A 24153-nucleotide genomic window follows, 5' to 3' on the forward strand; every position below is an offset into this window, starting at 1 on the left:
TACATCTGGCTCCCAAATCGTTGCTTGCAGTTTGTATGTAGCACTTTGATACCAATTCGTAGCTCATGCTACATTGGAAGATTTGTAATTTATGAACCTCAAGTATCAAAATGATCTCTGTGAGAAAAGCAGTAATCCACTGAGTTATCTACATAAAATACAAATCTGTGATCTGCATTTTACAAATTGTGCTTTCAGCAGAACCACTAACCCTCTATGCTACTTCATCATGAGTCAAAACTTTGACTAGACAAATCAGAGATCTGTCCATCAAGTAAATTAACCATCAGAGTTATCATGCCATTTTTATTACCCCCTGATAAATGGCAGGCACACAAAGATTTCTGCAAGCTGCTCTTGTCTCACCTCAGTCTGTCATGCAACAAGCGTCCCATCAATCATAGCACTCGGTGCAACAGCACCGGTTGCATGCCCCCCCAGCTGACCCTGCAGCTGTGTACCTAGAAGTGAAAGGCTCATAACAGAGGAGCAGATCTTTGTATCATGTGAGGAGCTTCGGGGTCTGTTGAAGGGTGGAGCCTTGAGCTGCCTACTGCTTAACTAAATGGGGAGGGCTTTCTAAGAGTGCTCCAAGCATGGCCTAATAGTCATTCCCGCACAAAAAACAAGCATTAAAAATGCAATAGGTCTCGCCTTTAATTAAGTTAAGACCATTTGCTTTGCTATACAATACCATTAGCAAAGCAATTGGCTTTAACTTAATCAGGGCGAGAGACCTATTGCATTTTCAATGCTTGTTTAATCTAGCCACTGTTCCTTCTTACCATGCATCCATACATCCTTCCTTCCATCCATCATTCTATTAATCATTCTCTATCATCCACTCTTCTCTGCATCTGTCTCTACATCTAAACCAAAGCTTGGGAGGCTGCCGCTGAAACCCCCCACTGAACATTATCTGCGCAGATCTTCCTCATGCATGGTGGAAATCCTCTCTGAGGAGGGGTTTTCAGCTCACTTTGTCTAACCACCGTGTAATATTGTCTCTCTACAGGATGAACAGCAATGAGAACCTACATCGTTTGATGCACGATTGGACCGTCTAAATTGGCATGTTTGCCCCATTGAGGGGTAGTACTCCCTCCAAAGAAACCGCAAATCCTGATGGCCATGTGGGGGACTCAGACCCAACTTGAGTTTCTCAGCCAAAAGTACCCTCAGCAGTGGTTTCACCAAGCATGCATCGACCTGCCCAACTTCCATCACTGCAGTCAATACACAAAGTAGCATGCTGCCCGCAAACGACAAGTCATTGGTCCCTGGGGCTGGAACTGCGCAGCCAATGTTCCTGCTCGATGAACGTTTTAATTAACCAAAAGACTCCAAAGCAGGCACTTATCGCTTTATTGACCTGGAACCGCCAGTGATTTCACAACTTTAAGAAGCGAAAAGAAGGGCCTAAACTTTACATATTTCTCTCTCTGATGTTACTTCCACGGGAACGTGTGAAGGTTTTTTGTGGTCACAAACCCTCTGCCTCATTAAAAACAGGATGCGTGAGTTCAAAAACTCTTTTAAATGTGTACAAAATACATGTTGTGATTCTGAAAAGTATTTCTGAATCAAAAAATAGATTTGGAAACGAATAACAAATTGCAATTTGGAAGGCAGTGGCGGCCGGCATGGCTACCAGTTGGGGAGGCGGGTGTGGGGGGTTGCACGGGGGTGGTCGCGATTGGGGGAGGGAGCATAACAAAAAATACAAATAACTTACCTTTCTGCCGGGTCCCCAATCTCTAGTCCTGCTCTCCTGCCTCCATCTACAGGAACAGGAAGGAGGCAGCCAGGATCCCTCCCCTATGCCAATCACAACGCTGCAATGCAGCACTTTGATTGGTCTGAGCACCGTGACACGGCGCTCAGACAGGGGCTGGAGGGGTGGGCATGTTCTCCATGCAGGCTGTAACGCAGCCTGCATGGAGAACGGGGAAAGTGCACACGACTGGTGTGGGCAGCCCGAGAGGACTGACCAAACAGTCATTGTGCACTTAGGAGTGGGCAAACCACTCCTCCCCCGCCCTGCCCCAAGAGTAGAGCATTATTTTGTTAACAAAAGTCCCTAGCTTATTTATAGTTAGGAAGTAAGAATTCAACATAGACTTCGGTGAGACCTATGTGATTTCCTCCTGTGTCCAGCCGGACAGAGGAGCATTTAATCTTGATTATTTGAGAAAATATAAGCAAAATAAGGAAAGGCTGATGAAACAAGGGCACAGTCCTGTACCAAGTTTCCAAAAGAAGGAAAGGAGAAAGGCCAAGAAGTTAGAGGCAATTATAAATTGATAACAGGCAAACACATCTTGGAGCAGCAAAGGGGGCTTACATTACAATGAGTGACTTTCAGATAAGCTCTACCTAATAGTATCCACAGAACATTTAAACAATTGCCATAATGTGGAACTATTCAAATATTCAAGAGTAGAGCAGCCCCGCCCGCAAAGCAGCACAAACATAAAATGATAATAACTGAAAGTTATTATCATTTTATGTTTTTGTTTCTTGCACTGCTTGAAAGCAGTGGGGCGACACTCCTCCGCCATAGCGCAGAAGCCGCCACTGTTGGAAGCGGTGTCAAAGGGACGTCCGTTCCAGATTGCCATTCGATAATCTATGTATCAGCTGTTTTCAACCGCAATTTCAGTTGCAAACCATTGATCAGTTACCAGCTCTCAAGTTGGGGTGGTAACTGATTCATACAGGGGAAGGTCTCCTCTTTGGACCTCTTCCCTTTTGTGAATCAGAGCGGCAACTTCTACAGGTGCAGGTATGGTGGTCTGCCGTCCCTGGCAGACCAACTTCCTAATTATTGTAGTGAGTCACATGGGGTCACAAATTGAGATCTATCTTCTGAATATTAATTAGGCAGTTCATTCTACGACCCCCTCCAATTCATTATTTTGTGAAGTGACTTATTAGCACACAGGTCGGATGGCAAAATAAAATAATATTCACAAAAATTAAGTACACAATTTGCGACCCCTTTTTTGCAATCACTATTTAGTACATCAGACTCTTGTTTCAGGTTGCACACACCAGTGGGCACAAGCTTTTAAATCCCAGAATGCATTTTGGTTATGAACCTAGTGTTTCCTGTGATTATTTAAGAACAATATTTATATTTTCCTGGCTTCCAACATGTATCTCTTTGCAGTTTTTCCATACAATAGCTGTATCTCACTCGGGTAGTACGATCACCACAAGCAATGCATGGGCAAAATTTTATTTTCACTTGTGAAGTCTGCAAAATCCTTACAAATTTTGACAATTTTCTTAACTTTTTTTAAGCGAGTATGCACCTCAAGCAAAATATTATTTCAAGATAACAGTGGCATACAGAAACTATCTCACCAAGAAACTTTTTCTGCTCAAACCTGTCTTCCGCCCATATCTCTCACAAGACTTTTTCAAATGAAGTGCATGCTCACTTAAAAAAGTTTCACAAAATATCGGTAAACCACAATTTGCCCTGAAAGCACAATACTGTGAAAGGTTCATGGAATATCAGGAAAAACGTGTGCAATTTCGCACACCTTTGCTCAACAGTAACTGATTCTCCTGATTTTAACACAAGTCTTTTGACATTTTCATGTTCAAACACGATTTGCTCTTAAACAGAGACCTTGTTCGCCCTTTTAAAAAAATGAAATACCATTTTGAGATAAAATGTTGGTCCTTGTGTATGTTCAATATGTTCCAAAAAAGAAGAGCAGCCGGGTCATAGAAGACTGCACAACCTGGACTAGTCATGTGGTATAACGATACTGCCCACCTCAAATGACCAGCTGCCCCTTGATCATAAATATAAACATATATACTGATTGGATGAGAGGCAATATAATTGAATAACAGGTTACAGAGTTTAGCGCAGAAAGAAAGGTCGCAAACATAATGTCTTTTTCCGTCGATTTATTTCAGGTGTGCCTGGTTTGTGATCAATTGGACCAGCCAACCTGTTTTGCCCAAACAAGGGCTTCTTCAGGGCGATGAGAGATAGCAGGTGAGTTGTATCCTCGGTTACGCAAAAACAAGGAAAAGCCTGTTTGCAAGCCTATAACGTTCGTTAGTATGGTTCAGTCCTGGGGATGATCCACACTCAGTATAAGTATATTCCAATCGGTATTAACCGTGTAGGAAGTACGGAGCCATGTCCAAATAACGTCCTAGCATCTTCAAGTCGAAGTAGGTTCCCGCATGGTTAATACCAATTGAAATATACTTCATCACTGAGTGTGGATCATCCCCAGGGCTGAACCATACTAACGAACATTATAGACAGATAATTTTATCCGTTTCCAGCGGCTGAGATCACTTCAAACTTCCTATCCCTCACTTTTTTTGTATCATTTGCTCATTTAATTTAACTTTTTTTTAAAACTTTTTCATTGTAATTAATTGTTTGAAATTTAGAAATTAAATTTGAGAATGAAATTACTGTTTTAATATAAAGGTATATGTTCGATATTGCTCCTTTTTTAAAAATTATTTTTACTTACATTACTTTCAAAGGTTTTATTTTTTAATGAGTTTTATTTTGCTATCGTTTTGACTTTAATAAGTAAATAAATTACTGATTTCTCTGCATTTATTTGTGTTCTAATTCTATAATAAATGTTTTCATTGTTTTATTTGATGTTGATTAGTTTGGAGTGTGAATAGTACATTTGATCTCCCCAGAGACAAACTTTTACTGCAATTTTGTTTATTTGGGATTACTTTATTGCCCTCTACCCCAACCAAACCCAACAATGTCACCAGTGTTGCTTTGTTATGAGTGAGAATAGTAAATCTGATGCCACCACCAGAGCCCTACGCTTTCCCTAATGGCGCTTTGTTTGGAATTGGAGTAGTAAAACTGCCCACCAGTGCCCCCTCCAGGAGTTCAATACTTTTACCAACTTAACTTAACTTGGGTGAGTATGGTATATCTGTCCCTTTCCACCTCTCCCCCCTGAGTCCAAGTCTATTCCCAATATTGCTTAGAATGGAGTGGGAATGGTAAATCTGACCCCACCCCACAAAAAATAGATGCACTTTACCCAAATTTAGTTCGATTGAAGTTGCAATTGTAAATCTGATCTACACCCCAAATATATTAGATTAGTAAGAAAGATATTTAATTGTATTTGTAGATAGAAATGATCACAAAAATTATTTTATTTTTTTAATTGATCTGCCCCAGCAACAATAATGCCCTCAGAAATCTATTCTCGGTTTTCTGAATTATAGAACAATCTGTTTAGCCCCAAATTTCAGCTTCATATAGTGCAGCTTTAAATGACTTTGCTCTGTAAACATGTAGTAACTAGCTCAATGAAGGCCCCCATATTCTTTGTTTACAACTAAGAACTGCTGCAGACAGTTTAGTATCGTACCGAATTACCAGATAGTCAAAATAGTTTACCTGTTCTAAAATCTCACTGTTCGTGCTCAATCCTTGGTTTCAATATCATAATTTTAGACTTAGAAACAATGATAGTTTAATTTTTGTAAGCACAATAATCAAGGAAGCCCTTAATCAATGTATACATAGGAACTTTCAACTTTCTAAACTATCAACTTTTGCAATTTTCTAAAATTTGAAAATAATTGTAATTAAATAATTTTAATATCTTTAAAGTATATTATTGATGTTTTTACACAATTTTTGGGACGTTTTGTTAATTGTATTTTTTAAAACTGAGTATTAGAGTAATATACAATTTTGTATTAGATATTTTTAACTTTAGAAATTTGTGTAGGGCAATATATTAGAATCAATATGTTTTTTATGTTAATTATAAGTATAGGGTTCATGTTATTTTGGTAGTCAATTGTTTTACCTTAATATTTTGGTAGGTGAATATTTATGCAGTCAATATTCAGGACTACAACAGGCTACCCAGGAATGCAGAGGTGGTCTCGGGGTAGGTTGTTACAGGAGTTTAAACTAGGGGTGGGCGATAAATTCTGCTCTGCCGGCAGTAATCGCAGAGTTCTGCACACTCCAAATTACGCTTATCATTGTTTCTCACGCACAGCTCACCAACGTTAAGTTCACAATCAGGGATTGTCATCCCATTGCACGATTTTCGGGCCCCGAGACAGCACCTAGTGAGATCTTCTCAACGCGAGCAGTCGTGGGCAGTTGTGACCATTCACAGTGAGAAAACTGTCACTCAATTAGAAAATCTACTCGAGCGGCAGCAAAGAAGCAGAGCCCTCAGGCGCGCCATGTGGTGCCGTTCGCACTGGTTGTGCAACGCGGAACAAGCTCCCGGCACTAAAAATCTGAGCGAGCAGCGCAATGTGCTGATTTCTGCACGCTAACGGAACTCAATGGAATCTCGCTGAGTGTTTATGTAACTCCGTGGAATTCCACAGAGTGAACCTCCACAAGTTCAGTCCACCCCTAGTTTAAACATGGCTAGGGTTAGAGTGCTCTAGGATTCTGAACATGACTAGGGGCAGACAGCTACAGGATGCAGAATTTATCTAGGGGTAGGCCGTGTACAATATGTCTAATGCTAATCAGAGACAAAATTATGCAACGCTGCAGATGTGCATTTTCTGCCTAATTATTTATTTGCCACACCTGTTGCCTCATCTGCAGGTTTTAACGAAAACAAATTTTTTTTGCTCAAACGGATCAAAAGTTACTAAAAATGCAGCAACACCGCTACATTGTCCCTGCGCAGTGGAAGGCCATTCAAAAACATTGACTGGTCACCTTTCAGTTGCTCATTGATATTTTGGGTATTAAACAAGAACTAAAGAGGTGAAAACTTTACCCATGCAGTGTTAAAATGAGTAAAAATAACACAATAATGAAGTTAATGCTACCACAAAATATGCCACATTACGCCACATAATTTGCCTTTACTTGCTGCATAATATAGTCAACCCGGATGCATAATATTGGCCTCCCCTGCTGCATAATTCCAGTGGCACTGCCTATGATATGGCGCCTGTCTGCGAAGTACTGATGGCTGCTCTAGGGCCTCACTGTTCCTTTTTGCTAATCAATACATCTTCCTGCAGTGTTACATTGGGTTTCCTGCTCCCTTTCGTTAATGGATACATTTATCTGTAGAGCTCACAGAAGCAGGGAGAGTTGGCAGGCAGAAGAGCTTGTGGAGTGCCAGTAACTCATTTCCTTAAAAGGTTTGGGCTTCTGGGAGTACAGGGACACCAGGTTTCGATAGGAAGGCCGCCCTTGTGTTGTTGGCACTCTCTGATCCCATTGCAGCAGGGCTTTGGCTGCCAGACCTCTTTGCCTGACCCTAGGTTGGCAGGGTGGCTGTTGAAATGAGTCGGTAGCTGTCTGTGACTGACCAGGGCTGTGCCCATCCACGGTTATGCCAAGGTGGGGCGAGTTAGGAAAGCTTTGCTTTCCAAATATATAATTCAGACTAGGTGAAACACATGCTTTAAATACATCAGATAAGGAATTGAGAGAGAAAAAATAAAAGGATCTGTGAGGGGGCAGAAAGAGGCTGGCAGAAAATGTGTACTGTGAGGGGGGAAGCAGTCCAAACCCCTCTTGGCACCTCTGCCTCATGCCACCAGCTTTCAGGTACTTCTCTCCATCACAGCTGGCTAAAACCAAAACTCTAGCACCATTAGGGATTCGGGACAAAGCTCTAAGATGGCAGACAGTTGACACCCTTTGGTGCTGCTAATGCAACAGTATATTGGAGATGGGTTTGAGGATCGCAGGAAGTGGGCAGAGCCTGGCAGGGCGCATTCATGAGGGGTGGAGTCAGACGGAGCTGAGTCAATGACTCTCCACCTCTGGTCGATCATTCTTTATGCATTTTTAGGTCTTGCCTGAGACAGCACATGCGCTGTCGATTGCAGACATGTTGTTTACTTACAGGGGGCCTAGACGCTGCCCATTGCTTACCATTGGTTGGATTCACCTTCACATTCTTTTCCTTGCTTCTCTTTGGGCAGGGGTGCCGGTTTCCCTTCCTCTTCCTGTGTTTGTCCCTCCCCTGGATGATGGCACGAGTACTGCTTCCTTGCCCAGTCCAGGCTTATTTAATTGTTCACAAACAGAATGCATTTTGAGATAGCTTAGAGGGTTAAAGCACGAGCTCTGGATTACTGTGTGGAGCCAGCTGTTTTGAGGGAGTAACACCAGTAAGATAACTCAGGTCCTTGGCACACTTGCGGCAGCTATAGGGGCATCCTTTCTAACTACGGGCAGAAATCCTCATAGGAAAGCATGGAGGATTAGCATACATGTTGTAGAACATTGTATGTCACCAGCATGTTACAGTCGTGTATTTACATATAAGACTGTACAGTGGTTTCATACACTCGTTGCAGAGATACTTGTGTGGGTGTGGCACGTAGGTCCAAATGTGGTGAAACAGCTCAGGAGGTTATGCACTCGCTGGAAACAGTTGGCGTAACATGAATAGCATATATTTGACGCCTCGCAGATTTGTACTCATTCATTCATTCATTCTTCTGATGTTAATGAAACGAGTGGCACTGAGTTAGGTAGCAGCAATAAACACATACGTTACAATAAACAATTGATTGTATTGTCTCCTATAATATAAGTGGTGTTCATTAGCATACCTTACAAATAGTCAAAGTTTGAGCAATGAACCCATTCTTTTAGCTCCTTGCTGCCTTTTGAAGCGACACAAGGCGCAGGCTGTATGTGTTTTTAGGTCGAGGACTACCGGTCTGCCGAAGGCAGAACCGGAAGTCGGAGATTTAATGTTTTCTAGAGTGGCTATTTAGCCCGCCTCTCTTTTAGCTTCTCCTCCATTGGCTGGCTTCCTAAATGGAGGCCAGCCATTGGAGGGGAGAGCCGTCCCTCCAAATAGGCTCCGTCTTTTTCAGATTCGGGGGCGTGTTCCTTGCTGTTCTTTCCACTTTTTAGCCACGCCCTTTTAGAACAGCAGGAACACGCCCCCGAATCCGAAAAAGTTTCGAAGCTTCCATCCGCCATTTTTTTTGCTATAGTCTGGCGTGAGGATCCATCCGTCCGGCGCCGTGTCGTGAGGTACTCCACAGAAGGGGCCAGTCCGCCACTCTTAGCTCTGTACTTCTCGGTATGCTTTCCCTTGAAATGCCCGTTCCGCTGCCTGTCACAGGACGCACCAAAGACCATCGGCCCCATCTGTATGGATTGAAAAGCCGTTGGGCACACAGGACTTTTGTATCGGCCAGACCCCAGGAAGAGCATGCAAGTCCACGGAGGACCCGGCCTCCACATCTGCCGCCTCCGATTAAACAGGCCGCAGAGCTGAAGTTCAGGCAATTATGGGGAAGGTTCAGGTCTATAGCGGGTAGCGGGACGCATTGACCGGCTGCTATGACCGGGGGAGCCCAGGCTTCCGTGCCACACAGCATTCTGGGCTCCCGCCTCTGACCCCACAAAGTCCCCCGGTGCCACACCAGAAGGTTCCCAGCAGGCAGTTTGAGCCTCCGTGGCTGCTCCCAGGGCCCCGCTTTTCAAGACAGCAGTTTCTGCAGCCGGAACCCCTGGCTCCGCAGGCCTCAAAGCTTAGTTTAGATACGGGTAACAGGCCCAGTGCTGGAAAGATTGGGAGCGGCAGAACTACGAGGCCGGCAGTCACTATTGCGAAGCCCAGGCGCTAGAGTGCATTGAACCTCTTCGGGCTCGCACTTCAGCCCCTCGCAGCACTCCTGGGGCTATAGGAGCAGCCTGCTACCGGGTAAGCGGGACCCAGCTCCACAAGATCGCGGCGTTGAGTTGGCGTGCCCCCACTCCGAGGTCTGCTGTGCTAGTGCCAGGGCGTCGGAAAAGCTCTATTACAGCCCCATGCATGAGGCGTTCAGCAGTGTAACCATACAGTGAGGGCTTGGAGATCGCCGCCCCGATGTAGGAAGCTCGGCGGGGACCCGGAGAGCAGAAGGAGCACATTTCACTACATTCCCTGCTGGAAGCCGCGTCTTCGCAACTTCGTTTTTAAACGTTTGCAAATGTTAGCTTGTCACCTTAGAGTGGTGACAAAGTAATTATTAAATATGTACTACAGAGGTAAACTTGTTTGCCTTAAGTCGGTTCCACGATCTTTTAAAATTGTTTATATTGAAATACAGTGGTTCCTACTGAAATACTTGAATAAAGTATATATGTTGTGTACAAGATTGGTATATATCTTAATAGGACAGAGTACTTCGAGAGTCTGTATTGTGGACACCGAATGAACTGTACTGTGTGGCCATTGAACGAACTCTGACTGAAGAGCAGTTGATAAAGAGATTGTTAATGCACAGAGTAAGGTGCATGAATCGCTATCACGTTAGTGTGCGTTTAGGGTGGTTTTCGCCTGAGTGCGCCACTATGTTTACAACTATTTTGCCCGGTCTCCGAAAGGATCGGCCTTAATAAAATATCGCTGTCGTGCCAGCCAAAACCATTCACTGTTCGCGAGTATGTTTTAGTAGGATTGACTAAAGTTGTCTAGTTTAATATCTTAAGAAAACCTTTGCATTTTCTGGAGCACTGTGAGCTTTTTATTTTATTCGGTACGTGATAACATTTCACCGAAGTAAGAGCATGCCAGCCACAGATTTTGCCTTCTGTTGACCAGGCACTCCTGAGCTGGAATCGGACAGCCTCATATTAGAGGAGCGCTACGGGTACCTTCCGGCGTGAAGCTGACTCCCATCTTAAAGGAAGCATTCCTTTACGGGACTGTGACACTTTAATCCGAAAAGCTCCATGCTGCTAAACTCCCCCTTTTGCAAGAACGGAGCACTTCCCTGAGAAGTCCAGGTAACAGATACACTCCTGCTGGAACAGCTGCATAAATCATGTGCTCTGTCCCGGAAGCAGCATTCGCAATCCTGCAGGAACAACGTTCATTAAGGATTTAGTTAATATCAAAGGGCGAGCATCATCTTCCTGCGGAAGGGCAGGACTAGATACATTTGTCTGCAGGAGGAAAAGCCGCCCCCTGCATGTACCGAACTCCCTTTGCAGGTTAAATAACAAGATGAGCAAATAGGCCAAGGCGCTATCCTGTACGCTGCAAGGACCCCGTTCACTCCTTCAGCAGCAGAAGACAGCCAGACCGTGCTTTGCAGGAGCAGCACGTGCTGTTTGCGTAGGTCACATCACATCCCTTCAGTCTGTGTAGTAGTCATATGTCCTCAGGCACAGAAAGGCTCTTTTAGGAATAGACGCCGCCCTGATGTAGCCAGTGCTTTAAATGGGCAGCTACTGTCCGGTACTGAATACCTGCGCTTCTTAGCACTGCTGCAGTACATTTAATGAGAGAATATCGACAACCCTCGTTTACTAGAAGAAATCACCCGTTTAGGTAAAGCACAGTATCTTACAGGAAGAACCTTCTGGCAGGCATCTGACGCTCTTGCAGGACGCACTACACCTCATTTGAAGAGTTTATATAAACGTATAAAACATAAATGAGGTGATGCGTCTGTAATGCCTGTGAAAATAAATGTGGCCGAATAAAATATGGTTTTTGTAAAACTGCATCTCCTGAGTCTTGGAATGAGGGGGCATGATAATTCTCTAGAACTGAACGCTGCTGCTTCAAATGGACCTTTGTAGTGCGATTGTTCTTTGAGTTAGCTTAAATAACTATCTTTATAACTAGAGCACATGAAAGGGCAGCATGGTAAAACCATATTTGTGTAATGGTGGCAAGCTTGGCCAACTAGGCCTATGACAGACAATTTACTTGGTGCACCCAGTAAAACCTTTAATTTATAATTTTTACCTTTAAACAGACCCAGCAGATGCGCATGAATTAAACACTCAGACACATCCCCATGAAATCTGTAGAACTACTGTGCGATGCTGAAACCCTGTACTGTGCGATGCTGAAACCCTGTAATCCCAATAAAAACAGTTTGACAAAAAAAATCCTTAAAACTTATGAAAAGCGAAACTTGAGAGATACATTTTGGAGATTTCGTGCAGTCTGTTGGGGCCGGCAGGGGCTTCGAGTGGTGTGGGTCGCTATGGCTGTCTGTGTTCTTCATTGAAATGCCCATAGAGAGTTTTGCCAAAAGGTTGGCGGCACCGAATGCCCCTCATTTCAGCATGAAAACAGAGGCTAATGTGTCCCGTGGAGACATCTCGAATCTCAGTATATAGTACACCACTGAAGTCACAAATGATTCCTGCTCTACATGTCGATTCGCTCATATTGGAAAATACACTTCCATCACAAAGCCATATGAAGCGCAAGCTGTGCAATATAGATTTTTTCTGCCAACAGCATGACATGACATGAGATGTCAGCTTCTAGTTGTTTAAATTGGGACTGCAGCCTTACAAAAAAGATGAACTGCTTCAAGGCCTATGCATTTTACAGTAGCTTTTGTATTGTGATGATACCGGCGACGTAGTCAGGAAGCTTTCTGCAGGCCCAATAATTGGCATTTGTTGTGCATGGTTTTAAGAATGTGGATTTTTTGTGTGGATGATGGTGGAAGAGCTTAAATATTGTGCTCAAGGCTTGGAGGCTGCCCCGTTCATGTTGTAGCATACCTGTAACAGATACTTCCTATCTTTGGGCGGTTGTGTGAGAAGTTATCTTGAAGCTTCTTTGGGTTGGTTTGATGTGGGTTCATTATCTGACCTAAGTGGAAAGCACCACTCTGCTTACATCTCACTACCTCACAACATCCCTCTCCCTCACTACATCACTGTTTCACTACCTCACTCTCTCTCACTACATAACTCTCTACCTCACTACTCCACTCTATCTCACTACCTCACTATCTCACAACTTCTCTCTCTCAAAACATCACTACCTCACGCTCTAGCTCACAACCTCACAACTTCACTCTCTCTCACTCACTACTTCAATCACTCTCTATCTCACTACCTCACTCTTTCTATCTCACTAACTCACTTTCACTCTCTCTTTCACTACCTCTCTCTCTATCTCACTACATCACATCACTCTATGCCTATATATCACTACCTCACAACATCCCTCTCCCTCACTACCTCACTCTTTCACTACCTCACTCTCTATCTCACTACCTCACTCTCTATCTACCTCACTCTCTATCTCACTACCTCACTCTCTATCTACCTCACTCTCTCTCACTACCTCACTCTCTCTCACTACCTCACTCTCTATTTCAATACCTCACTCTCTCTCTATCTCACTACCTCACTCTATCTCTGCTAATGCAATAGGCATCACATATGCAAAAAAAAAGCTAATGCCAATAGAAATGACAATGCCATTTATTTAGGGATACAAAAATGATAAAATTAATGAGCAATACCAATAGCTCTACCTATAATATTGCCGAGACCATTGCATTGTAAATGCTTGTTTTCCATTTACTTGAGAGGTTTGTGGTGTCTGTCGGCCAGGTGTAAGCAAGCAACGGGGCTCCTCTGGAAATGTGACGCCTCCCTCCTGCGATGACGTCTTCCCACCCGCCGCCCCTCCCCTCACCTCCCCCGTGTAGTGACACTACTCGAACAAAAGGAGGTATCACTTGTCCTCTGAATGTGTCAGTCGGAGATAAACATGGCCGCGCACTGGGTGATTCACAAGGCGGGCCCGGGATACGACTCTGCCATGAAGTTACTGTCGGGATCGGTCCGTGTGTGCCAGTTTCTTAGGAGACACTACATCCTGCGAGGGCTCCAGCGCGTCTCATCCGCTGATCCCCCTAAATATCGCGTCAGCCTCAATTAAGACCGGGTCTGTCATTATGTATTAGTTTGGGCCTTTGTTGTGCGACTCACGCAGGAAATCCACGTCTTGCGCTTCTCCGAGCTTAATCTTCCCCTGCCACAGCTCTCTAGGGGTCACCCACCCCCACAGTAGGCACATTAACCACCTCGGCTATCTCCCTAGGATGTAAACTCTGATGGTTCGCCCATGTTTGCAGAAGGCATATATCCACTGAGCTATCCACTGAGCTGCCCCATGGCAAATGAAACATGTGACCAGCCTTGTGGGTGGCTATACCTGGATCTCTGCAGCAGAAACATTAGCCTGCTGAGCTATGTTAGTGGAGTTTGCTGCCATGAGGTACAAGTGACACACAGTTTTGGTAACAGGTGATTAACTTAGTGAGCTATTTTACCAGGAGTGGAACATGTGGCATGTATGTTCCACATACATCTCAACATGCACATTACCCGACTGAGCTGTCTGTCTGGGATTTGAACCTGAGACTGACAGTCTACACATAAATGAAATCTGCACTGGACACAAAGCCCACTGGGCTGTCTTCCCAGCTTCTCCTGCCTCTTCCTAACGCTGAATGTTCCAACACATTTATGGCTTTGAAATAAATCTCTTGTCTTTGATCCATATTTATTCCAAACTCCCTGTAATCACTCTTACCACGGGAATTCTCTCTCAGTCTGCTGTGGTGGGCATTCGCTTGGAGAACTGTGTATTTTTAAAGGGAGGAGGCCTTTTCTCAAGTTGTCTGTTTTTTCAGCTAGGCGTGCTAGTAAAATACCAGCTAGGCCAAACTCCACTTGAGTTATTTTGAATATGTACTGGTTTTAACATCTTACATTTTTATTGTATGCATTTAACTATTTGGCATTGCACTTTTATGGGTACAACTTGTATTCGAATAATGTATTGAATTGAGTTCTACTCTGGGAATCAAAAAGAAGCCATTAGTATTTAAAAAGTATAGTATTTTTAAACAGTGTGTTTTGTTTTTGTCCTAACTCCGAGCTATTCGTGCTCTGAGCCTTAGAAGACTAAAAGTCTCAGACGTTCACACTTAGTGCCTTGTGGGTTAGCTACACAACACTCCCTGATATTGCACTGGAAGATTGGAACCCCTGGCATGATGGTTATACATAGATCTCTACTGCAGGTGCATTCATCCACTAAACTATCCTACTAAACTATGAAGCTGTTACAGTCAGATTAAACAAAAATCTCTGCAGCCACTGTGTTGACCATATGAACTATTTTGCCAACCTTTAAACCTGTCACCTGTAGGCTATAGAGAAATCCTTGCAGTGGGCATTTACCACATGAGATATCTCACAGTGACTTACAGGGCAATACAATTTGACATGCTATCACTTGTTAATTAAGTGTCAAAATACAATTGGACAGATTTGCTAGGCAACAGTGACAGAGCCTTGGCAGATGGGGACTTGTAACCAAGGACAGGGGGAGATTTCCTGACACCGTTTTTATTATGCTCATGGACATAAACACGTATGACCATGGTGTACTGTGTCCGGAGCCCCGATGATAGCGCTGAAGGCCTGTGACAGCTATTCACCAGGCTCCAGAGCCCTGGGTAAGTCACACCTAGTGCCTCATTGTTAGACCTGACATCCTTGGCGTGGGTTTTTCCCCTATCTTTTTCCTCTGCTACCTGGATTTTTGATGCTGTGCTGGATTTCGTTTTTGCTGGTTTAAATGCTTTGGACACTCTGCCACTGCTAATCAGTGCCAGAGTGTAAGTGCTCCCTGTGTAAAATATCATATTGATTGGATATACTTGATTGGCATATTTGTATCACCATGAAGTCCCTAGTAAAGTGCACTGTGTGTGCCAGGGTTGGTGATGACAGATGCTACTAGTGGGTCTGCAGCGCTGATTGCGCCACCCACTTGCGTAGCCCTAAAATAGTGTCTCAGGCCTGCCACTGCAGTCCCCGGACTGCCATGTCCTCCTGGCCAGTGTCCACACTGACCGGGCCTAACCCTTCCCTTTTTATACACGTCAGTCATCCCTATGGAAGGCCCAAGGTACCCCCCTGGGCAGGGTGCAGTGTATGTGAAAGGTAGAGCATGTACTAGTGCAGGTAACCTGCTCTGTTAGTGAACAACGGCCCTTTTGTGTGTTCACTGCTGCAAGGTTATCTTGCTCCATAGGCTAACATGGGGGAGGCTGGCTATCAGCCTATCTTCTCATAGGAACAAGATAAGACATGAGTGTTTGATATCCCTGAGCTCAGCATTTAATAACACATCTTTTAGGAGAGGTTGTTTTTAAATCCTGAGTTGGAGAATAGTACTTTTTAAAGAGTAGCTGTTCTCTTGTCTGACCCTTCTGTGTGCCTGGGCATGCTTGTGGATGGACTGTCTGGTTTGAGAGTGACAGGGGCTGGGGATCCCCCAGGAGGTTGGCTGAGTCAGCCCTTTGCTGAATGACGACATTTGCAAGTAGAGTGGAGGGAGGAGGTAGCACCTGGGAGTGAATAGGGATGTGCCTGCCTGCCACAGTGCTGGCTCCACCTTCTGCTGGGCGGCTGACGACTCTGCCCCTCACTCTGAAAGGAAAGAAGAAGCCAGGAAAACAAAGTGCTCCAGCAACACCCAGAACTGGATCAGACCGGGCTCAGGACCCACTTGCACAAAGACTTCAAAGACTTTTAGGGGTATAAGTAAAGGACCCCTGACAACAGATTTTTAGATTCTACAATCAAGAGGAACCTCTGCTGAAAGACGGACCGCTGAAGGACTGAAGGAAGATTGCCTTGCTGTGTGCTCTAAGGGCTGACCTGTCCTGCTGTACAACTGAAGCTGAGGAGGAGAAGGGACTTTGCTGTGTGCTGTGACCCTGCCTGCTTGACCTAAAACAAGACTTTGCTGTGTGCTGTGTCTTCAACTCTGAATCTCCAAGGGCCTGAGAAGAACTGGCCTCCTGTTTGGCAACTCAGGGACATAAAGGTTGCCGAGACTACAAGACTCTGTTCTGCCCGTGAACTGCGCTGGCTGCTCTCTGCTTTTCTTGAGAGCGCCGCACCGATTCCTGCCTGAAACCGGCTGCCGTGGAGAGGAGATCGACGTGCTCATCGGCACGTGCATTTCTGCAAGCCTAAAGATCGTGGGCGCCCCCTGAGCCGTTGTGAAGCCCAGCGGCGTCTCGATCGACCCGCTGACTCAGGGCACCCCGAAAACATCCTGCCCGCAATTCACCGCCACGGCCCGGGGGCCCGAGACCGATCAGAGGCTGGTCTCCCCGCTCCGCCAAGCCGCGGAGAAAGAAGCGAGAAGGCCGCGACCTGATTGGTGTTTGGTGGAGGCTTGGCCGGAGGAGCCGCGCTGCGATTGGTTGACGCCCGGTGACATCTATCAGCGTCACTGGGGGCTCGTCGAGGGAGCCGCGACCGGATTGGCCCAGCGCTCACGAGTTGCAGGAGCCCTGCACCGAAGAAACCTTCCAACGCGCCGAGTCCTCGCACCCCGGCCCGCATCCTGGTGAGTCTGTAGAGGGAGAGGGAACCCGGTTAACTGTAGTAGCATCCTTCGCAAGTCCCGAACGTCCCGCATAGCGTGTGGGGGCTCGGGGACTGCCGCGCAAGGTATAATTGCCGGGTTACCAACGAAAGAACAGTCGAAGAGGAGCGCTGCAGTTGCAAGCGCAGGGGCACAACTGAAAAACGTGTCTTAAGAACTAAGAGCCTACAAACATATTCTTTTTGGAATTCATTCAAGAGACTAGAGACTATCTTCTTACGATCCTGACAAACCCAAGAAAACGATTAATGTGCAACGCTATGACAATTGATTTCCCCTGCTGAAACTAGATAAAGTTATATTTTTGATATACTCACCTGTGTGATCTACGTTTGTGGTGTACTGGGGGGGGGTCATTGTGGTTGTTACGTGCAAATACGTTACACATTGCCTTGGGGATAAGCCTGTCTGCTCGAGCCAAGCTACCTAGAGGGTGAGCAGGGGTTATCTACCGTGTGTTTCCCTGTACCCTGACTAGAAGCAAGGGTCCCTATTTGGTCTAAGGTACTTACCTCTGCCAACTAGAGACCCCCAGATCTAACACTCATTTACTAAAATTTGGAGTAGGGCAGCACGGCAAGTCTTTTTTGCAGTGCTGCCCTACGCCAAATCAAAAGGACAGGAGTGCACCTATGTACGAGATACAGTGCACCCTTGTCCTTTCAGCCAGCGTACAATGTGGTGCCAACGCAGGCACCCTCGCACCATGTCTGTGTTGTTGGCAGGATTGTTTTTGTGCAGGAAGGGACACCTGACGCAACATGTGGCTCACTGTCTTGGGTGCGCCTGTGGCCCCTCTTCCAGGCTCGGAGTGAGTTCTGAGCAGTGTCATCTCTTAATGAATGGGTGCCCCTGTTCGGAACAACTTTCAGTCCTATTACCCATTTTCTGAGAAGCCCCATGAGGCAAAACAATAAAGAATTCTACATTACCGGCTGAGATAGAGATACAGACGGAGGTGACATGGAGAAAGGTCACTTTCCCAGGAGGCCTTTGCAAGGTGGGGGCCCAGGCAAATTGCTACTCTGCCCATGCCTGGGAGGGGGCTCCTATAATCTGCTTTCTTCACAAAGGCGTCCCCTTCGTCTGAGCCCTCGACCATCACGTTTCTGTTGTATCATTCCCCTGCGACACTAGGCAGAGGATTTATATAGAAGCCAGATTATTTCAAACACAAGCGTCCCCCGAAAAGGAACATTGGGATACAAAGGACACTATTCTATTGTAGTGGTAAATAGACACCAACATCTGTGAGACTGAGGTGTGGAGCGTGGACGCCATTGTATGAGAGTGAACAGCAAAGACAGAGTAGCGTTTCCCTCTTATACATGTTATCACGTGACCATTTATCAGCAAAAGGAAATGTGCAGAATCTGGAAACAGCCAGCTCTACTCGATGAGTTACAGACTATCCCTCCCTTATGTGACCCGCAGCCTCGGCAGCTCCCACACTTCGAGCACCAACCGAGGGAGCTGGCCTGGGCTCGGGCTGCTGGTCAGTAATTGTAAATTGTATTTACATACCGCTTACTAACCCTGAAGAGGCGTTGAAACTCCCCCTCCCCCTAGGTCCAGGCAAAACTGTCCTGAAGAGGGCGAAATCTGAGGTGTAATTGGCATCTGACCCATGGATCTTGACATCCGTGGGCAGAGTGATTTGCTTGCACGTGTCACGGGGTGGCTTCATGCATGTGTGGGGTTGGGTGCCATGTGAGTTTCAGACACAGCGGTAATCCTGTGAAATGTTGATCCTCTTGCATAAATGGTTAAAAAAAACACTCAATTAATTACAAAAAACGCCTGAGATACAGAAGCTGAAAACTCCCCGGCATAGACGGGCACTGTGTAAACTCCCTGAATAAAGGACTGCAATGTGTGTCCTAATGTAACGTAACCGGGGCTATATAAAGCGCTCTGATGCCTGATTGGATTCGGGTCAAGTTCGCGCTATATAAATCTCTGCAAAAAAAACAAGCATTGGCATAGCCAATAGGTCTCGCCTTTGGGACCTTATAAGTGTTTAGCCATGCAACAGTTGCATAACTAAATACTTATAAGGTCCCAAAAGCGAGACCTTATGGCTATGCCAAGCGGCCGTGAAAGTGATCGCGATCAAACATCAAAGCGGCCAAAAGTGAAAGTAATCGCGGTAAAAGCGGCGCGCGCGCCCGCGCACATGCACTGTAGCTCTAGGCTGGCCTGGTAGCACTTTTTGGAGCCCTCTCGATAAGTCTTGCCAGACCAGCGCATGCGCTGGGTCAGGCGAGACCTAAAAAGGGCACCGTGGCCCCTTCTTTGTGGTCCAGCCCTCCACCCCCCCCCCCCCCCCCCCCATCTCTCTCCCCTCCCCTAGTTTGTTTTTCACCCCTCCGTGGGAGTCCAGGGAGGGGGCCGGTTTGTTGGTTTCGGTTTGCTATGAAAGAATCGTTTTGGTTCTTGTCCTGGTTGTCCCTTGGATAATATGTTATCACTTAACAGACAAAATGAAACCTTGACAGATAGCTAAATAAACATGATGATTCGCAGAATGCTCTTAAAAAAACACTGAAGCGTGAAGGAGGAAGGACGGAAGTCCTGCCAGGGGTTTTCCGTTAACCGAGAGTTTCACAGCAAGAAAAACACAGCATGGAAACTGGCAGTCACTGCAAATGCGCTGCGTGGACACTGCGCGCGCACTGTGTGTGCACTGCACAGACGCTTCACATACACTCTGGACAGACAGACATTGCATGACCCTGTACAGGCATTACTTTTTAAAGACACTGCCCAGAGACTGCACAAAGGAAACACCGAAACCATGCTGCCCTCGCACTGCCAAACGCTACACAGCTGAGCCACGCGCTATCATAAAACACTTCGCAGGCACTGCACGACCACACACAACAGGCACTGTACAGCAGAGCCACCCACATGCACTGAGCAGACAACGGACGCAGCCATTACAACGATATTGCTTAGGCACTGCAGTGTGCAGGCACTGGGCACATTCTACCAGCGGCGAGGGCATTCCACCCCCCTTCCGAGCACAGGGCACCGCTTCCGCTGCCCCCCCCCCATACTTGATTGACAGCGGTCTCTGGGGACAAGGCACATGTCTACCTCCCACCCTCCCCGAGGAGTTTATAGCGTAAATATGGGTAGAATATACCCGTACTGGCATCCTGCTGTGCGCCAGAGACAGTGGGGTAGCAAGGGTGCAAACACGGACCCCTGCCTCCTGGGTGGTTATTGAACAACTGCAATAATTAGTGTCGGCTGGGCCCCTAAGACTCCTGGGCCACGGTGTCACTGCACCTGCTGCACTACTGAAAGATATACCCCTGGCCAGATACTCTGTCGGGCATTCTAGCACCATTGAGCATGTACACCGCGCGCCTTTCTGCCCCCCACCCCTTTAGCACTGCAAAGTAACCGTGTCTTCCTCTTCCAGACCCCACACATTTACTCTACCCCACCCTAATGTCGCAATAATGTCATTTTCCCACAGATCGCAAAACAATGTTACTGACTCGGATCACAAAAAAACGTCATACCGAAGACCACAAAACAATATATTGTTCAATGCCTTTTTTATTTATTGAGTGGCAGTCCATCCTCTCTTGTGTATCAGAGACACCGTGTATTCTCCTGTTGATCACAAGACACGTCAATCTTCCACGGATCACACAATAAAGAGGTCGTAAATAGATCAATATAACTGTATGGGTCAATAGGTCACCAAATGCATTTATTTATTTATATCAGCCTTTGCACGCCCATATACAAGGAACACGATTTATTCTCCTAAAGTCTTTTAAGGATCACAAAAGAATTAGTTTCCTCCATACTCCGAGTCGTTGTCAAAGACAATAGGCCTGGCTTAGCATGAGGGAATAGTTCGATAATTCGCTGGGCATCTCAGTGACGTACCAATACAACCCTGTCCTAGAAAGAAACATCCGAAATGAAGCCAAATCTTGGCTACAGCAAAATGGAAGCTGGGAGAAGGGTGTCCTTGAACAGGGTGCATTACTAGAGTTGTGAGTGCTATGAAAAAACATCAGAACTTAAAGTTTACGTTGTAAGTGGTGCACTCAAAAGCCAGCCATAAGAAAACAAACATCAACGTAGATAGTTTTGACGAAGGGTCAGTATTTTTGTTCCATATTTAAAATAGTTTATGTGTGTGCAAGACTTTAATGTGGGAACAAGAAAAAAACTTAAATCACAAAACAAGTTATCATGCCTTTGTGAAAGGTCAAGGCATCCGAACAGCACCTGTTTCTCAAACAAATAGCCACGAACCAACAATTAAAAAGTCGCGTCAGCAGATTAAATATCACAAAATCACTCACTGGTTCTTGTCTAACTAAAGGACTACTTGAAGCCCCATCACCAAAACTCAATGGGAACACAAATCTTACAATGTAACCCTTCTCAAAGTACCAGGGCCTCGATGGGCAGCTTTCAAGCAATGGGAAACCATGAAGAACTCATAAAAGCCAATGGCGGAAAGGGGCGGGGCCAAAGCCAACTCTCTGTACCTCATATTGTCATTTTTGAAGATGTGATGACATGGGGTCATGCGCACATCTAAACCTCTCCGTAATTAGACCTAAAAAAGTGTTTTTTGCTGATACATCACAGTATAGCTTCTGCATAAGCCTTTATTCTGTTTCGAACCACTCACGCCATCAAATCATAAACACACTTAATTATCCCTGAGGCCAAAACACACATAACTATCCCTGAGGCCATAATATTACTTGGATGTGTAATACAGTTATTATCTCTCGGAACACACGCTTACAGGGAGTGGTAACATTTCCTTCCTCCCCAGACTTCCAAGTAACTTTATTCTCATACAGTTCCTACCATCGCCTCAGCCAGCAATGAGTCACGTGATTGGCTGCATTCTGTTCCCCTTTCCCCTGCTCTGTGGGGCCGTGCATTAACAGCTCTGCTCTTTGGGGGCCCCAGTGACAGAGCCCCTCCCCTGGACCCCAGCTCCTTACCATGTCCCTCCTCGAGGTTCTTCATCTCCTCAGCCACCATGGCAGCTGTGGGCACGGGGGCAGCACTCCCAGGCAGACCAGCCTATCTCTCCTGCAAGTCAGCCAGACTGAAGCATCTGTCGCCCCTGCCACACCGCAGAGCGGACAGGGGGCGGGAGCAGGCAAAGGTCGCGACCAACCAGCGGACACAGAGCAGGGGAGTGACCAGCCCCCGCACCAATGGGAGCGCGGACAACGGGGCGAGGAATGTGAGAGCTATGCAGGCAAGCCCGGGATGATTACAGACAGGATGTGTGGGGTTTTCAAGACAGCCCCGCCAGAACGATGATAATATACCATGCCACCCTGAGCGCTCTGGAGCAGAGAGAGATATTTACATAACACTTTTCCTGCCTTCAGCAACCGAGATCAGGAGATGCTCACCATTAAAATATTTTATTGACATTGAAAGATGCGCCCCATTTAGTATACACGCAGACGGGAAGAAGCCAGTGGCTTTTTGGGGTCGATCTTCCCAACTCCCACATTTTTTCCTGACGGTCTTGATGTTGTCCTATGCCGTTAGAAGCGCCTTTGAGCGACACAGCAGGCGCGTTGACCTTCCAAGCTCCGGTACAAGTGTCCTACGCCCACCCCACACTCTTCCTTGGTTGAATGGCTTGCCACTTAAACTTTCCAGCAGCTGAGAAAACATTTCCTCTGATTTTCAATCGCCAAAGATAACGATTCCGGAAAAAATGCTCATGGTCTATTTGTGGGGATATCAAACTAGTCAAAAAGTCGGAAAAAACGCCTTCGCAGGATGGAACATTTTCCTGGCTAGTTAGTGACTTTTAAAGAGACCTGCGTCGAAGAGATTGCAATTGTAATTGCATTTATACAGCGCTTACTGCTCCTGACGAGGTGCTGAAGCGCTTTTTGGCGAGTAGCACGCTACTCCGGAACATAAAAAGGATTAGCTGTGAATTAGAATAGGGAAATATGAAATTAATTTGAGCAGTGGACATGTGAGTTCGTTATTTGGATTGAAAAAGGATAGTGGAGGGATAGAAAAGGGAAGGGTTTGCATTTATATAGCACTTGGTACACCTGAGGAGGAGTCAAAGCGCTTTTTGGCGAGTAGCACGCTACTCCGGAACATAAAAAGGCTTAGCTGTGAATTAGAATAGGGAAATATGAAATTAATTTGAGCAGTGGACATGTGAGTTCGTTATTTGGATTGAAAAAGGATAGTGGAGGGATAGAAAAGGGAAGGGTTTGCATTTATATAGCACTTGGTACCCCTGAGGAGGCGTCAAAGCGCTTTTTGGCGAGTAGCACGCTACTCCGGAACCTAAACAGGATTTGTGGTGAATTAGTATAGTGAAATATGAAATTAATTTAAGTGGTGGACACGTAAGTTTGTTAGTTGGTTGAAAAGGATAGTGGAGGAGTAGAAGAGGGATGTGTCTAGAAAGTGTTTGTTTGGAGAGCATAGCAGCAGGAGGAGGTTTGGAATAAGTAGAGGGGAAGGGGAAGGGTCAGAGCGGAGGGTTTAGAAAGGCTTATTTGGGAGATCTGAATAGTAAAGAGGGTTGAGATGATCAGGGCCGGACTGGGATCGCAAACCAGACCTGGCAATTACATGCGACCGGCCCCCGGGGTCGGATGTAATTGCCAGGGCTGGAACACTGCTGTTGCACTTTTGTTACAAGGGGCCGATTTAGCAGCACTGCTGCAAAACCGGCCCCCAGCAACAAAACCAGCCCCCACCGGTACAAAACCGGCACCCATCCTTTCGGCTCACCCGGGAAACACCCGGTGCCCGCTACCGCCAGTCCGTCCCTGGAGATGATGTAAGGAGGAATGGAGGAAATAATAGTCTAGAACGGGTTATTTTCGGGATCATGGTAGTAGAATGGGGTTTGGGATGAGTTAGAGAGTGGAGGTAAAGGATG

General features: G+C 45.9%; 1 protein-coding gene and 1 long non-coding RNA gene across 3 annotated transcripts in view; one reads left to right on the plus strand and one right to left on the minus strand.

Moving 5' to 3' along the window:
- LOC146833066 (uncharacterized) overlaps positions 1–1512 on the plus strand; it is a 32557-nt gene extending 31045 nt beyond the window's left edge. The window contains exon 3 of the long non-coding RNA XR_014960194.1: positions 1016–1512. This is a non-coding gene — a long non-coding RNA (uncharacterized LOC146833066). The remainder of the gene's footprint in view (positions 1–1015) is intronic.
- SLC44A2 (solute carrier family 44 member 2 (CTL2 blood group)) overlaps positions 1–22366 on the minus strand; it is a 271522-nt gene extending 249156 nt beyond the window's left edge. The window contains exon 1 of one of the 2 annotated variants that reach the window (XM_085600695.1): positions 22217–22365. In XM_085600695.1, the coding sequence (XP_085456821.1) occupies positions 22217–22256 (40 nt within the window). In that variant the 5' untranslated portion in view covers positions 22257–22365. Of the gene's footprint in view, positions 1–22216 lie in introns of both variants that reach the window. The other variant, XM_085600692.1, reaches the window with a different exon arrangement.
- Between the last annotated feature and the right edge of the window lie 1787 nt (positions 22367–24153).

Source organism: Triturus cristatus, chromosome 4_2 (genome assembly GCF_964204655.1).
Source record: "Triturus cristatus chromosome 4_2, aTriCri1.1, whole genome shotgun sequence".
Classification (NCBI taxonomy): domain Eukaryota; kingdom Metazoa; phylum Chordata; class Amphibia; order Caudata; family Salamandridae; genus Triturus; species Triturus cristatus.